Source organism: Danio aesculapii, chromosome 9, assembly GCF_903798145.1.
Source record: "Danio aesculapii chromosome 9, fDanAes4.1, whole genome shotgun sequence".
Lineage (NCBI taxonomy): Eukaryota > Metazoa > Chordata > Actinopteri > Cypriniformes > Danionidae > Danio > Danio aesculapii.
The window spans coordinates 14,362,357-14,378,158 of NC_079443.1; the positions used below are offsets into that span (position 1 = coordinate 14,362,357).

General features: G+C 35.2%; 1 protein-coding gene across 17 annotated transcripts in view; it reads right to left on the reverse strand.

Moving 5' to 3' along the window:
• mycbp2 (MYC binding protein 2) overlaps positions 1 to 15,802 on the reverse strand; it is a 239,118-nt gene that overhangs the window by 199,458 nt on the left and 23,858 nt on the right. For all 17 annotated transcript variants that reach the window (XM_056464968.1, XM_056464976.1, XM_056464962.1 and 14 more), the window contains exon 3: positions 9,813 to 10,028. In XM_056464968.1, coding sequence (XP_056320943.1) covers positions 9,813 to 10,028 — 216 coding nt within the window. The remainder of the gene's footprint in view (positions 1 to 9,812; positions 10,029 to 15,802) is intronic.

The following is a 15,802-nucleotide window of genomic DNA, read 5'->3' on the forward strand; positions in this document are numbered from 1 at the left end:
TTAAAACACTGCTGCTCTGTGTCAGTGTGGATGGGGGAAATGGAGACATCTGAACGCAGGTGTAGATGCAGAGATTTAATTGGGCCTTTTTCTCAATATCAAATACACAAAGTTCAGTCCTGCATCCTCTCCTTGTAAGTTCAGATTTCACAAGTTTGATATGGAAAACAAACTCGAGGACACGTCAGGTAAATCTTCAGAATGAACAGTGTACTTTATAACATCATTCACATCACCCTGGCTACGTTGTTTCACTTTCTTAACATTAAAATTATAACATGATATAAGGAACTGACTATTTTCATTTTGATAATAACAACTTAACAGACACAAAAAATTGAGGCATCGTGTAGCTACATATAAGACCATCATCTTCACTGTATGCATAGTTATAACAAAACGGAGCCTATAACATAACTTCCTCCTCTCATTTTCATTGAAAAATAAGAAACATTCCCTTGTGTCTTTTGCTGAATATCAGGATTAACATTCAATAATGGCCAATATAAAAGTGTAACGTACAATATGTTTTTACATTATAGGAAATAAAGGCAAGCAATCAGTCAAATGTGCAGAATTTGTGTACGTTGTTATTTAAATTAATGTATTAACTTATCTTTGCACTTAGCCAAAACACATCCTTGAGAACAAGTAATAGATTCAAAAGACCAAAGGTGAATTAAATATCACGATTAACAACTATAGTGAGATTAGGGTCCAGCGGTATACCCTTGATGAACTGTCTGACGTGCGCTTCTCTCACCTGGGGAGGTGTGCTTAAAGACTGCCTAGAGCTCAGACGTCCACATACGCTGTAACGCATGCCAGAGTGTGTGTGTGGTCACGTGATGTGCATTTTCAGCGGTGTAGTGTTGATCTTTTCAGAAACGCTGAGTAAAATGCCAGTGTGGACATGGATCGTTTTCATTTTAAAACTAAAATGTATTAGTGTAAACGGGGGCTTAGTTTAAATCAGAAATTTGTTTTTAAAACATTTGAAAAAAAGACAGAAATACTTCCATTTCAATTGATATTTATGCTAATATGCTAATTTTATAAATCAAAAAATTATAATTTGTTAAGGGGACTAAGGCCCAACCCCAATTCTACCCCTTTGCCCTTCCCCTTAAGCTGGATTTATACTTTCACCTGGCACCACATCGTGCACCTCCGCTGACTGCGCGCGCTCCTCACGAAACAGACGAGGCTTTTATACTTGACGCGTTGGCTGTTGTGATATTCTTTAAAAATCAGGGGGCGGTCAAAAGAAACTGATAGTAAAGTCAGATGGATAAACAGAGAAGTAGAAAGTTTCCGGAAAAACGTCATAACATTAATATCATTCAAGATTTTTAAACTAATTATTTTTATAAATTATTTAAATGATTATAAGGATTTTTCTAAGCATTCAAGATTTTTTTTGATCAAACTTTGATGCATCACTTAATTTTGTTTATATCTCGTACAGTTCTACCTATTATAGTTTATTAAAATATTAATGACAACAGAACATGGGTTGCTCTAGAAATATACTTTTATTATGACAAGAATAAAAGCAAAAAACTCACTTACTAAAAAATACAGATTTTTTTTAGATTTAGCCCACTCCACAACTCACACATTACTGTCTGGCTAGTTTCGGTCCTATACTTTTAAGCTAAAAAGGCAATAATAGTTCAACATTCCTGACCATTATCACCAATAAAGCCTAGAAAAACAGGGCATCAGTATATTGTAAACCGATCGGTTCTTATCAAAGAAATAATTTGTTAGTTAATTATAGTTTTGTAACTATTAAATTGTTTTTAATTAAAAATTGTAACATACAGTGTAAAACCCATGACTGGTGGAAAAATTACATTTCAGTTACACTTTTGCCATGGCCTCTTTTGGCTTTAACAAACTTATCCCTCAGGTTTTTCCAAACTTTAACAAAAACTTTCCTCCTTTCCCTGGGCTGTTGCAATTTCTAGCTAATAATTATTGATCATCTGGTTATCTCTATGATCGCGGATCATAAAGACGTCTGTAGTGTTTCATATTCAACTCAAATCAAACGCGCCAGCCAAAATCAAGTCGCGCGCACCCAAAGCGAACCTCCGCAAACACAGAGTTGACGTCACATTCGCTGCGCGCACTCAAGAGAACTAGCAGACACGTTGAGTATAAACCAAGCTTTACCCCTCGTTTTGCACATTTACGTGAAAGGGGAGGGGTGTCCCAATTCTCTTTAGCTGGAAGGCATAGGGCAAAGGGGAAACAGCTGTTTTTGAAACAGCGATCACACTCGAAACCAAAATGTCAGAATTTTCCGGAATACACAGGGAATACAACGGCAGCATGGCTGCAAACGAAAGTAAGGAAATGCACAAATTTGTTTTGTTTTTTTTGTCATTATTACGAATTTTTACAACAAACAAGCATATGTTCGAATACATTCATAACCACATTTGTGTTTTACCACCATGCTTAAAAAAACAAACAAAAAAAACAAAACGCTAAAATAAAAAAAAAAAACTAAATTTCGCGATCTATAGTCTCTAATAATAATTCCTGTATAGTAGTTCCACAACATTCTGACACTCGAATACCCTGTCAGAAAAGTCTAGTGGCTGGGAATTACCTTTTTACAATGTCTAGTATAAAGTTAATGCTGTTTCCATGTGTTCTTCAGTGATTTCCTGAAGATTAATACCAAATAAAGCTGTTGCAACGGAAATAACTACAGCAGTCGCCGTTGTCGATTTCATATGAAGCAAGAGATTGCGATGACATTTATATGACATGTGCAGGTGTGGTAGTGCTGTCGCATTTCTTAGAGTGTAAAAGGGAAGGGCTTCAAAATTTTGGGATTGGGCCTAACAATATTCACGTCAGTAATTTTTATTTTATTTTTTTTAATCTTTCAATTTTTTATTCCAGACAAATTAAAATAAACAAGTATAAACTTAACAAAATAAACTAGTGTAAAAAAATATTTGCCAATATCATTTTGTCTTCAACCGTTTATCATTTATAATTTATAAATCATAAATATTAAATAAAAAATCTCTTTTTAGAAATAATACAATTTTTTATGTTTCATTTAATCATTATTGCCCTTTCAGGAAAATCCATATGCCAATCCATTTGGATTGGTTTTAATTTATTCAACTAGCTTCCTGAATAATTGATACATGGACATTAAAACACTATCTACATAAGTAAAACGCTAAGCTCAAACTGTGAAATTGCTAATAATTATTCCAAATTATGCTAATGTTTTCTTTTTGGATTGAACAATTCTTTCTTGAGAGAGTTAACAGAAATGTTCTTCTAGAACAACTCTAATTTTCTCACTCTCACTTTCAATTCTCTTTATGTCTGCACATGTGGCAGAATTTACAATAAAGCTTGACTTTGACAAGTAACAATTGTGAAGCACAAGAAAAAAAGAAAAAAAAAAGAAAATTGTGGCTTATTCAGTGTGAAACCAACATTATGCAAAAGAAAAGGCCATATCTGAAATCCGAGTGTGGAAAAATCACTATAGCAACCGAGTTGTGCTAAGAGAACAGAACATGTGGTTCAAGTGAACTAAAAAAAGAATAAACAACTGTGTGAGAATGTGTTTGTTAAATACAACATACATGTAAATACAGTGCTGCTGTTTCGCCTAATGGGTTTACTAGCATGCACAGCATTCATATCACATGAGGATATATTGTAAATTGGTTTGACTAAACAACATTAAGATACAGATTATGCTGTGCAGCATATCGTCTTTGACCTCATTACAGCTGCAAACATGTACAAAGATATTTAAATGAAGGAATCTTTGGGATGTTTCTCTGTGCAAACTGTTTGTTCCTAAAAGTGCTTCCTTTTCGTTATAAGACACTACATCATAACAAGAGGCTAGCACTGGTTCATCTTTCAAGGTCATCATCAAAAAAATAAATAAAACATAAAAAAGGAGAGCAATTTTTGGTTATCGGACAATTGAGAGAAATAACAAAATATCCTGCATTGCGTCACACAGCTTTATAGATAACCCCTCCATTTAAATGATATGAATACAACTTTTAATAACATTAAACCATATAAGTTGAAGAACTTGAACAGGCATCAGGGATCACACAAATCTAAACTGTACATTCATGACTAACAGGGCTGGGCTTATGTGTTTTAAGGCCGATTTATACTTCTGCGTCAAGCGCACGCATATGTTCCGGAGCAGCCATCACGTGGATGCATAGCCCTCGCTGTGGCTGATGCGCACCTCTCAGAAAAATGGAACTACACGTTGCAACGACGCGTAGCACAAGCTCTGTGATTGGTCAGCTTGGTATTGATGATGAGTGTGGGCTGTGCTGAGAGCTGCGAGCCCGATGGACTGATTGTTTTAAGTGTGGAGTCATGTGAAGGAACTCCACATGGAGACTTTTGTTTTGTGTTTACCTTATGATTAAAGTTGTTGCCGCTAAATGAGCTCTGATGCTGCAACTAACAATTTTTGATAGTTTGTTGATTCGTTGGAGAAAAAAAATAGTCAATACTAAAATAAATACTTAGCCATGATGACAATACAAAACATTTTACTAGATGTTTTTCAAGACTATTATTCAGCTTTAAGTGACATTTAAAGGCTTAACTGTTAATTAAGCTAATTAGGGTATTTAGGCAAGACATTGTATAACAATGGTTAATTTGAATTAATTAATCAAAATTTAAATATTGCTTAAGGGGGTATAGAATAAAATCAATGCCAAAAGTATTGAAATAAAAAGTTTGTGGAATAGCACTAACTTAAAAAAAAATTCACTGAACTAACAAGTACTTGCATTTTAATGCCATGAATTGCCAGGGTTTGTAATTTTAGGTCCTGAAATTTAACATAACTGTTTATTTAATCTGCGAATATTTCAATTCAAAACACATTTTGATACTTACATTCAATACTTGTACAATGCTTATACCCTCAATAATATTGCTACAATAAAATTGCTCAATACTAATACGATGTATAATATTTAAAAAATTCACTTCCCTAAATTGAGTGGTTCAAATTCAGCTGTTAAAGAGCCCCTATTATGGGTTTTTGAAAATGAGCTTCATTGCAGTGTGTAACACAGCTCTAAGTGAAGTGAAATATCCAGCTATGGCTTAAATCTGAAAGTGCGCCATGTTTAAAACTATTGATTCATCTATAAAAGAGTCGACTCATAGTGTTTCAAATGAATCCTCTTGATAACGAGTCTTTAGCCGTTTCAGCATGACATCGATACGATACTTAAGCCCCGACAATTGTTGCACGCACAAACCCGGGAAAATTAAAACCTGACAAACACTCACAAACACTATAACTGTGGTGTGTTTCCTGGAGTCCTCAAGCTTACAACGGGAGATTCGTCAGCCGTTTTTTAAAGGAAGGATCAGAAAAGACTACTGATTTGTGGATCAGTGCTCGACAGGAACTTTACAGTACACTGTTCATGGACCAGTTTCTTCCTCCATTTCACAAGTGTAAGTAAGTGCGATTAAAGTGGTTGCCTCCTTGTTTTCTCTAGCTAGTAAATTATGTATATAATTGTGTTTTGTTACTTGTAAGCGCTTGTACTGCTTCTGGTCAACTCTTTATATTCTCATACTCCGTGTAATATTAAGGTTCAGGGGCGAGGTGTCTGAATAACACTGTTGAGTACCGGGTACTGTATACTGTGGTGTTAGTAACTACTATGAAACGTGTTTCGGGCGGCCGCTGTGATCGAATCCTATACCAATGTTGGTGACGCAGGGGTTTCACAGACCGTACCAAAATGCTGAAGACAGGTGGTGGTGGGGGGGAGGGGGGGGGGGGGGGGGGGGTTGTTGAAATTACGGGAGTTTTCTGGGATAAATAACCAAACGGGAGGGTGGCGGGAGATCGGTTTGAAATACGGGAGACTCTGGAAAAATACGAGTGTTGGCAGGTATGCTCACGCATACACTCTGCACTTAGTACTTCAATATTGTCAATAAGCCGTAATGTGAATTTCACTCTGTCTTGCGCTGAGCGCTGTCGACCAATCGCAACAGGCCGTTATCGGTCAAATCGGCACAGATTAGCTTCGGGCTGAGGAGGGGTTTGGGAACAAATGAATCGCTGAAACATATGGGAGTCGCTGGGATAATTAGGTAAAAATAAATGCATAAGACAATGAAAGTGTTTTTTGACATTGCATGCATATCAGCCTGTTGTTGGAGACCCTTAAAACCAAAATATGACCCTTTCTAATGTATAACAGGGGCTCTTTAAAATTTGACATTACATTCGGGAACTGCAGGAAAAGCAATAGATTGGAGATTGAAGATTTTTAAACTACTTAAAGGCAAGAAAAAAGCTAATAACGGCACAAAAGTAGCATTTATTATTAATATAAATTTCTTGAACATTATAAATATAATAAAATGATTATATGAAGGCTTAAAATGAGTAAATGATCCCATAAGGGGGCTAATAATAATCGCCCTTATTTTATTATAATTATTTTTTCGAGGTATTCACCTTTAATGGACAGGACAGTGGAGATCACAGACAGGAAAGTATGGGGAGCAGAGAGAAGGGAAGGATCGGCAAAGGACAATGAGTCAGGAATCGAACTCAGGAAGCCGTGAGCACCTTAGTGCCATGTGTCGATGCTCTAACCACTAAGATATTGTTGCTGATAGGGATGCTCATTTCGGTTAATTTTGCCAACCGACAATCGCCGATCGTTACCCGAACATTAACGGTTAACTGGTCAGATTAATATTAAAATTATTATTTAATAATTATATATTCAGGATTGCCTTCTGAGGCGCAAGTCATTTACTAAATTAAGAAAAGATTCATGCAGATTCTCCTACCACAGCAAATTCCATTTTACTGTTGATATTTGGTACCAATACTCCAGTTTTGCACAAAGTTCATTAACATTTTTGGATGAAAATACAGGTTATGACGAGGCTCATATGTTGACTTTTTGTAAAGTATAGGCTAGTTAAGCTTATAACAATTTTGTTGTTTACATATGGCATTGCATTCATTTGAATACATGTTTTATAAGCTGTAAAATGAAAGCTTCGGTTTGGCGCAGACGATTACACCGAATGCACTTTTCGGTTGCAAAAACACAAGGCGCACCACACTGCCTTTTTTGTTGACAAGGAAAAATGAAGCATGTTGCTCTTTATGTCACTAGGAAATGACTGAATCAGCTGCGTATTGTGCGTGAGCGTTGCTGTCAATGTTGCTATAATTGTAATATTTAATAATATTGTAATATTCAAGATTTTTAAAGTAATACAGCTCTGCATAACTTGAAGCAGCAACCACTAGTCTCGTCTCCATCTTTAAAAGTTCTCCGTAATAGTCTTGACAACACAAACACTGATGTCACACTCAAGGGAAACCCTGCCTCTGTTTTCCTTTAAACTGAAGAATAAAAAAAACATAAAAACGCGAGGCGCACAGGGCGCATAAGCAGCGCGCAAATCCTTTCTGAGAATAAAAAACAGCATCTGGGAACGCAAGGAGAAGATTTTTTCAATGGATTTTTTGCACTCGCCTGCTGCTCATCATGAAACTTTAAATAAAACTTTCTCTCATTTCATGCTTGAACAAATAAATTAATACTCAAGTCTACTGACTATATTTTAATTCATTTACATTACCAAGGCTGTAAAAGATCTTGTGAAATTGAAAACAGTCTAGCCATGGGCCGGTAAAAGATTCTGACAATATGATAACCTTGGATAAAAATATCTCAGTTTCATGGTATTATGATTACTGCTCTAAATATATATATTTTTTAAATATTTGGGTAAAAAACAAAAACATTTTCTCCTATTTAAAATATTTTGGAGCAGTAAACATGTCAGGCTAAATTATTCAACCGAATCATTGACTTCTGCTGTCTTCAGGTTTCAAAAACACAGATTTCTTTACAATTTGAAAGGGCATCTTTGCAGATCTTTTATGCTGGAGATACTGTTGTCCTTAAAAAAGTAAATTAAAAAAATCGTACACATACCTGTACCATGAATGGTACTACAGAAAATTTTGGCAGTTTTAAAACCTTGACTTTTCCAAGCCACGGTATACATTGAAAACGGTTATCATCCCATGCCTACAACAGTCACAAAAACCTTTCGCCAGACATTTATCAGTGGCTGAAAAGCACTCGCTGTGCATATAGCCCATTCAGTTCCATGCCTGTCTGTAATCCTGTGATCCTAAATATCATAGCAGGTTCAGGTGTGTTTAATATTGGAGCTGCACTTTGCATGAAGAATCTAAAGAAACATGAAAGGTTACTCATATTTAAAATGCAGCATATTTTGTTTATATGACTACGTAATTAGTATGTTTTAAAGTACTATGAATTATCACTGTTAAAGAACCCAATTGTTAAGCTGAATCACATCCAAAAATGCTAATGTTTCTTATGATTTTAATTCATTTTTTGTGATTCCCATCCCTATGAACATTTCCTTCTAGGTGGTAGCCTACGCACAAGATCTTTGAAGTGGAGACTGGAATTAATCAGACAGCTCTCCGCGTACGGCTGTGATGTGAAGGGAAAATGTTATATTAATGGCATAACATGGCAGAGGCTCCCTTTGGCCATTTTTTCAAAGCTGAATAAGAAACATGCTATGCTTTCACTACTTAGGATACTTCAAAATGAATAATGAATTTAAAAAAAATATCACAATAAAAAATGCATATAAAAAATAACAAAGTTTGATATTTCAAAAATACAATAAAAACCATACACAACCTAACAAAACAATCTGTAAATTGTACCACTAAAAATTGCTGTAGGGGTGTGCACCCTGACATTTTTTTTATGCCAATAATTGTTTTTCTTTTTACACAGGCACCTTGGCTGTTTTGACTAAATAAATAAATTTAATACTAAAAATCCAAGCAAATGTCTTAATAAAGCCATATTTAATTGCAAATTCAAATGATTAGCTCAAAAACAGATTCATTTACAAAGGAAATAAACGTGTTCCTTCGAGATGCACAAATGCTTGTCTCCAGTTTTGTTGACTATTTTCATTAGCAAAACAGATAAATTGACTAATAGTTTGTTGTCGTCTTAGAAATAAGATATATTGATTACATATTATACATATTATTTACATAATGCTTTCAGCATATTATAACAGCTTGTCACCCAGTGATAAGCACAGTGATTTGGCAAAATTAACGTTAAAGTGAGCGGCGTTCGTCTGACAAGTCCATAAGTGGCCAAGCATCCAGCCCCAAATATACAATCTCATTGAAGCTCCAATTGATTTTACAAGAGAGAAGTTAAAGGCCTACAAGTCTTTGGATGCCAACAATTTTGTTCTGTGTGGTGATGTGCAAGAAATAATGTTTCATGATTACCAGATTCTGTGTAATTCTGTGCACAATGTAGTGCTAAAAACCGAGGTTCTGCTTAGCTAAATACAAGGAAAAAAGTAGGAACTGTACAAGACCTGGGTAATCATCAGCAAGCAAAACAACTGCATTCTGACAGCGAAATGCACCTATACGGCAGGGTATATGAACTTACATTTTTACATTTCATTCTTGGCATTCAGTGTCCGCAGTTTAATTAACCATATTTAACTGACAGTGTCAAACATTTTTGAGATTAGGTCCTCACTCCATTCAGCTCCCTTTTAGCCAAAGACGTCAGCTAAAGCGTCAGCGACTAAAATGGCACAATTTGGATAAAAGGCTAAAGGGGCAGTTTCAAAGAATTACCAAAAAGTATTTGTGTGCTTCATATACACATTGTGGACCTTACACTTACCTTCGGCAGTTTGACAGAAGGTTCGCGGTACTCCTCCTCTTCTTCACTGTCAGAGTCACCACTCTGCACAGAGTTTCGGGAGGCGAGGGCCAATGCGGCCTCCTTCTGCTGCCAATCCAGCACGCAGTGCCGTACATTACAGTAGACGTTGAATGCAGAGGGGTTGCTGTGGAGTTTGATGTCAGGCACTGGAAAGGCCCCATCTAGAGTATCTGTCTGCAAGAAGAAAAAAACACAGAAAAACAATTAGAAGAAATACACCAATTAAAGGCACAAAAGAAAAAAAAGACTGTGGCATATCATGCTCATTTTGTCATTAAAGCTGATTCTAGTAAACCTCCAGCACATGCTTTCAGATGGAGCGTTTCTATGTTTCCATCCACCTATTTTTATGCACAATTTGGATATGCACATAAAAAAAATTTATTAAATAAAAAAACATTTTAAATAATCGATTGATGAAAATGCCGTGATGCGCATACATTTTGAAAATGCGCATAACTAAGTAGGATAAGATAACCTTTTTATTCGAAAATTAGAGTATGAGCACAAATTCCAGTATGCACATAAAAAAAAAAGAGATTTTGTTTTAAGAGATCATATGCTGATAAAAAGTGTGTGAATGGACAAACCAACAGGCTGTCCACAAAGTAAAACATCTGAAATGTTGTTTTGGTCATTCTTAAAAACCTTAACTATTTCAGTATTAGTGTCGTTATATTACTAATGACCTCCAGAATTGTCAAGAGCATCTTCAAACGCCAGCACGCGTTCACTGCATGCCAGCATCGTCTTCTGAGGTGCAAGTCATTTATTAAATAAGCAAAAGATTCAAGCAGCTTCTCCTAACTCAGCAAATTCTGTTTTTACTGTTGATATTTTGTGCCAGTTAATCAGAAAGTGACAATTTTGTTCTTTTTGACTCTTTGAAAAGCTGCTTTTTTCGCATTTCTTATGCGATACTCCAGGTTTGTGCATTAAGTTAATTTTCATTTTTGGATGGAAACATGGCTATTGACAAGCTATGCCAAATCACGTTTAAAATTGAAATCAATTTAATTAGACGATTATGAAATCAAGATAATAGTTCAGTTATAAGGATTGTTTTTTGCATTTGTGTCACTTTAAAGTGAACTACGGCTCTTTGTATTAAATACAGCACAAGAAAATACTACATTTAATAACATATTTTTCCTCCAAACTCAAAAATTAATAACATAATTTGAAGGTTTGAATTAAATTCTTCCGTGAGATAATTCCGCAATCATATGATTATTAGTCATACTGAATCAATGAAAGAACTTAAATCTTCTGTTCATAATGAAATGCTATAATGATTTCCTGGGTTTATTCATGTTTGGAGTTTCAGCACCTCTGGCGTTTGGAAGAGATTTACTACACCATGGTACATGCAGGAATCCTAAAGGTAATTTCAAGACTTAAAGACCTTCTCAGAATATTTTAAGACTTCATCGCCACTTCAAGTTGTAATCAGTATCAAACCTTTAACTTAATAAACTGTTGTAGTTAAATAAATCAACAGAGCACATTCATGCAACAGAACTCAGATAAGCTCGGAAGAAACAAAACTTGAAAGAATAAATTACACTGTTGTCTTCAGCGACAGGCTTCAGCCACTGTTTAAACTCATCTTTCTCCAACCAGGAATATGCAAACTTACATTTTGCTGTCTGTTTCGCTCTATGGTTTCGCTACATGTGGAGAGAGTCACATCACCTTTCTGCGTTTGTCGCAAATCACGCGGCATCACCCGGATAGAAAAGCTTGGCTGGACGCTACACAGCTCGAACCAAGCATACGGATAAAGCATGCAGTTGTTAATAATAGGAAGAAAACAAATATATTTATAACAAAATTTAAGATCTCGTTAAAATGCGATTAAGACTTTAATAACTTGAGAGCCTTAATTTTCTCATAACAGATTTATCAACATTTAACACTTTAAGATCTCGCACGCACAACACACACAACTGAATATTATTTACAACTTTATTACCTGTTACTCACAGCCTATGCAGGTTCTGTTCACTAAAGTAGACGCGTGCGCGTCTATCATTAAGTAGGGCACATACCCACCCTCTTTGTGGTAACAGTTTACAGTCAGCAGCTCACGTCACGCGTGATTTCCTGGCCACGAACACAGCATTTTATGAAGACAAAAAATGACATTTTTACGTGAATTATGCCTTGTAAATACAGTATGTGACTCTTTTAACATCATTCGGAGTTGTCCATGTCGCTGAGCAATGTATGTGGAAACAATGAAAAGACTCGTGCAGCCGCCTTTGCTTCTCTCCTGAACTTGAAAATATGATTGGCAGAATCGTAGAAATGCTGGATTAAGATTGTCCAGGGGGTCAAATCGAAATCGCGATTTTTTTTCGGATAATTGTGCAGTTCTAATTGGCAGTTTTTTTTTCGGCTCATATTTTTGGCAAAAGTGCAATAAAAATACATTTTCATATGATATTTTTGGCGGATAGATATTCAGTTTATCCCTAGTCATTTTCACATTAAACTACCACTTTGTGTTTTAACACAAGGCAGTCCAGCCCACTACAGTTTACACCACTGTCTGTATTATCAAGATCTACAATGTATCTAAAGTTTCATTGTCCCATTCATCAATGCACTCCCTGATAGGCCTAACTAATCCATTTGTCCTCATATTGGTCTATCTGGCCATAACAAAGGATGATGTAATGCGGAGAAGGTCATTCATTTTAGGCGGACACCACAGAGAAATCTACCCCACTTGTCTGGCACAGTGACAGCCATCTGAAGTCATTAGAAAGCCACACATCTATGAGCCATGCCTAGCAGCCCTACATTTCCTGTCATTTGCTAGCAGCACTGCAAATCAAGAGCAGCTTGGTTAAGGTGTTACCTTACTAAATGACTCAAAAAACTGCTGGTTTAAGGACCAACTGCTTCTGGTGTATAAAGTCACAGTTAATTTATGTTTAATGCCATGCCAACTTCTAATGCCATTTTCATGGTGACAAAAAGTATAGACTACATTAAGGTTTTACTATTTACTTTTGCTAAAAAGCCCAAAATTGTATTTGGATTACAGTGTTTAAAATCGCTTTCAAAGTATAAACTGAATGAATTAAATACCTTACAGAATTAAAACCAACACAATCCAATAGAACATGCTTCAGATTTAAAGTGCTTTACCAAACAGGGGAAGGATCTTCTCCGGGTAAAATGGGTAAAGACAATCTGGTCCCATAAATTTACTGTAAAAATGGAAAAGGCCTGACAAACTACAATACTGCCTCTGACTTTGCTCTCTAATTCAACATCCTGGATTTGCAATGCCCCAGTTTGGCAGTAAATCAATGTGAAGCTCACTGAGGGAAATCTTATATAGACTCAATGAGAAAAAGATTTACATTCAGTAAACACAGTGTTCTGCCTCTCGTTTACTACTATGCTGGTAATTTAGGAATAGAGGAGACTACCTAATAAACTGAACACAAAAAAGCAAATGTGGCAAAATAAACACATGGAAAAAAGATAAACCATTGTCATTCCATTAAGTTGCGCTTGAGAACAAAGAGCAAATGAGTACATATATTTATATATATTTATATATATATATATATATTTATATATTTATATATTTATATATATATATATATATATATATATATATAGTTCTCAGGGACAGCTCATGCCCTCACTGCGATGGCATGACCATTATGCAGCTAAGATCGAGCCACCCTTGTTGCTTCAGGACACAGAATCAGAAATGATGGCTGTGATTTCCCGGGCTGCTTCGGCAGTTGAGCTGGAGGTGTCACCACCCCCTACACTGTAAAAAGTAAAGGTGCTTCAAGTACCCTGTTGAGTACTCAAGGAACTTTAAAATGTATTTTAAGTGCCTCGAAGCTTTTTCTCTCAAAATGGGGTTCCTTGAGGAACCACTGACAGTCTTTGCAGTGCTTGCAGGACCCTTTTGCAGTAACTGGGATCCTACAAGCACTTTTTGTCAATACTGAGGTTCTGGAGTCACTGTTTCCTTACACCAAGACCTCGAAGCACTTTGAAAGTTATTGGAGGAACTCAATTTTCAAAAAAGAGTTACTGAAAGATCTATAAACTTATATAATGGTTCCTGGTGGATCTCTCCTCTAAAAGCTAGAACTTAAAGGAACCAAGAGATTTTTTTGTCATAATTAAATAGACAATTGTGGAGATCAGAAAATGAGATGGATGTTCATTTACTTAATATTTACTTAGTTATTTGTGGTCTTAGAATGATATGAAATTTGGTGTGTGTTTTTCTTTTTTGTGTGGCACTCACTGAGAACATAAGAATATCATTGATAAGAGTCTAACTGTTAACTTGATTGCAGTTAGGAGACTGAATGGGAAATTGTGAAAAAATTTGAAAATGTAAAAGTAATTTTGGAGGATAAAATACAAATGAGCCACAACAGAGAGGAAAAAAGAGACAAAAACATGCACAGGCTTAAACAATTATGAAAATAATTATTATGGGGGACTAATTCAATTTTCTGTCACTTAACCTCATTAGACCCCTGAATTTTGACATTTAAAACAATAATAATAACAACAACAACTGCTGCAATAATAATATTAACAATAATAATAATAATAACAATAAAAAATATAAAGCTATTATTATTGTTATTTTTATAAAAATAGAACTATATAACACAGTTCTTGAAAAATCCACTTATAAAAAATATTTAAGATAATACTAAACTTAAGTATATAGGCTATGGGCTCTGGTTTATTAATAAAAAGTATTCCTCCAGTTTGTTTTGATAAACCAACAAAGATAACTTGCTAATGAATGCAGTATTTTGTAAATTTTTATTTTTATGAATTAAATGTTTTTTTCATCTGTTTCTTGGATTAATGGAATGGAATTAATTGTGTTGCCAAAAAAATAAATAAAAATTAACCGGAACTAACAAAATAATATAAACATGACGCGGACGCGCATCATCGTGCACGCGCAGGTGCAGGTCGCAGGAGCGTTTTCAAATATCGATTTGTAACGGCTCCTTTCCTCCATTTCGTGACTGCGGTCATCTCTAACACACGGAAGGTGAGTAAGTTGTAAGCACACAAACATCTACACTTACATGCATCATTATGTCGTGTAATCTGTTTTAGGAACGTCTCGCGAAGCGATTGCTGTTGTATAAGATTGGGTAAACGTTATTATTTTGCAATAATAACAATCGGCTGGATATACATAATCACTCAAATTACACGTCTACCTCACACAAATATAAATAATTTGATGTAAAATATTGATTTATGTCGAAATATTTTATTGTCATTGAACACGAAGCTTCCATGAAAGCCATTGCAAGCGACCGTTAATTTCAAATTAAACAGATAACGTTATACATTCGTACTGCTTATTGGACGGCTTTTTTCCACAAATATATTTATTTATTTATTTATTGTCTTCCCTTACATATACAGTGTGTAGCAAGTGTCTTGAGCAGGGTTGCTTATATTATTTTCTAGCCGCGATGCTATCTAATATTCTTTCCTTATATTGTTTGTGAGTAATATTACGCATTTGTTATTATTTGAGTGTCTTAAACAGTTACCTGTGTGACAAATTGTGTCTAAGTTATGTACTTCAATACATTTTTTATTCATTCACACAAATAATGTAAATAAGGCCTGCTTTTTTCCTTCTCAGAACATCTACATAAACCCTGAAATTGTTTAGTATTCTCTCTTAAACAGCCGTTTGAGTCACCTCAAATGTAAGTATTTTTTTAAGTAACTAACTGAATTGGAAATAAATGTAAAAATACTTCATTTAACAAACAATATTATTTGATAATCATTATCCAGCTGGGTAACACTGAACTAATGACATTAAACTTTTAACCTTTTAAGTGTCTAAAATCACCCACTTATTTTCTCATTTGCTTGTTTCTGATGTATTCATATTAGGTGTAAATCAT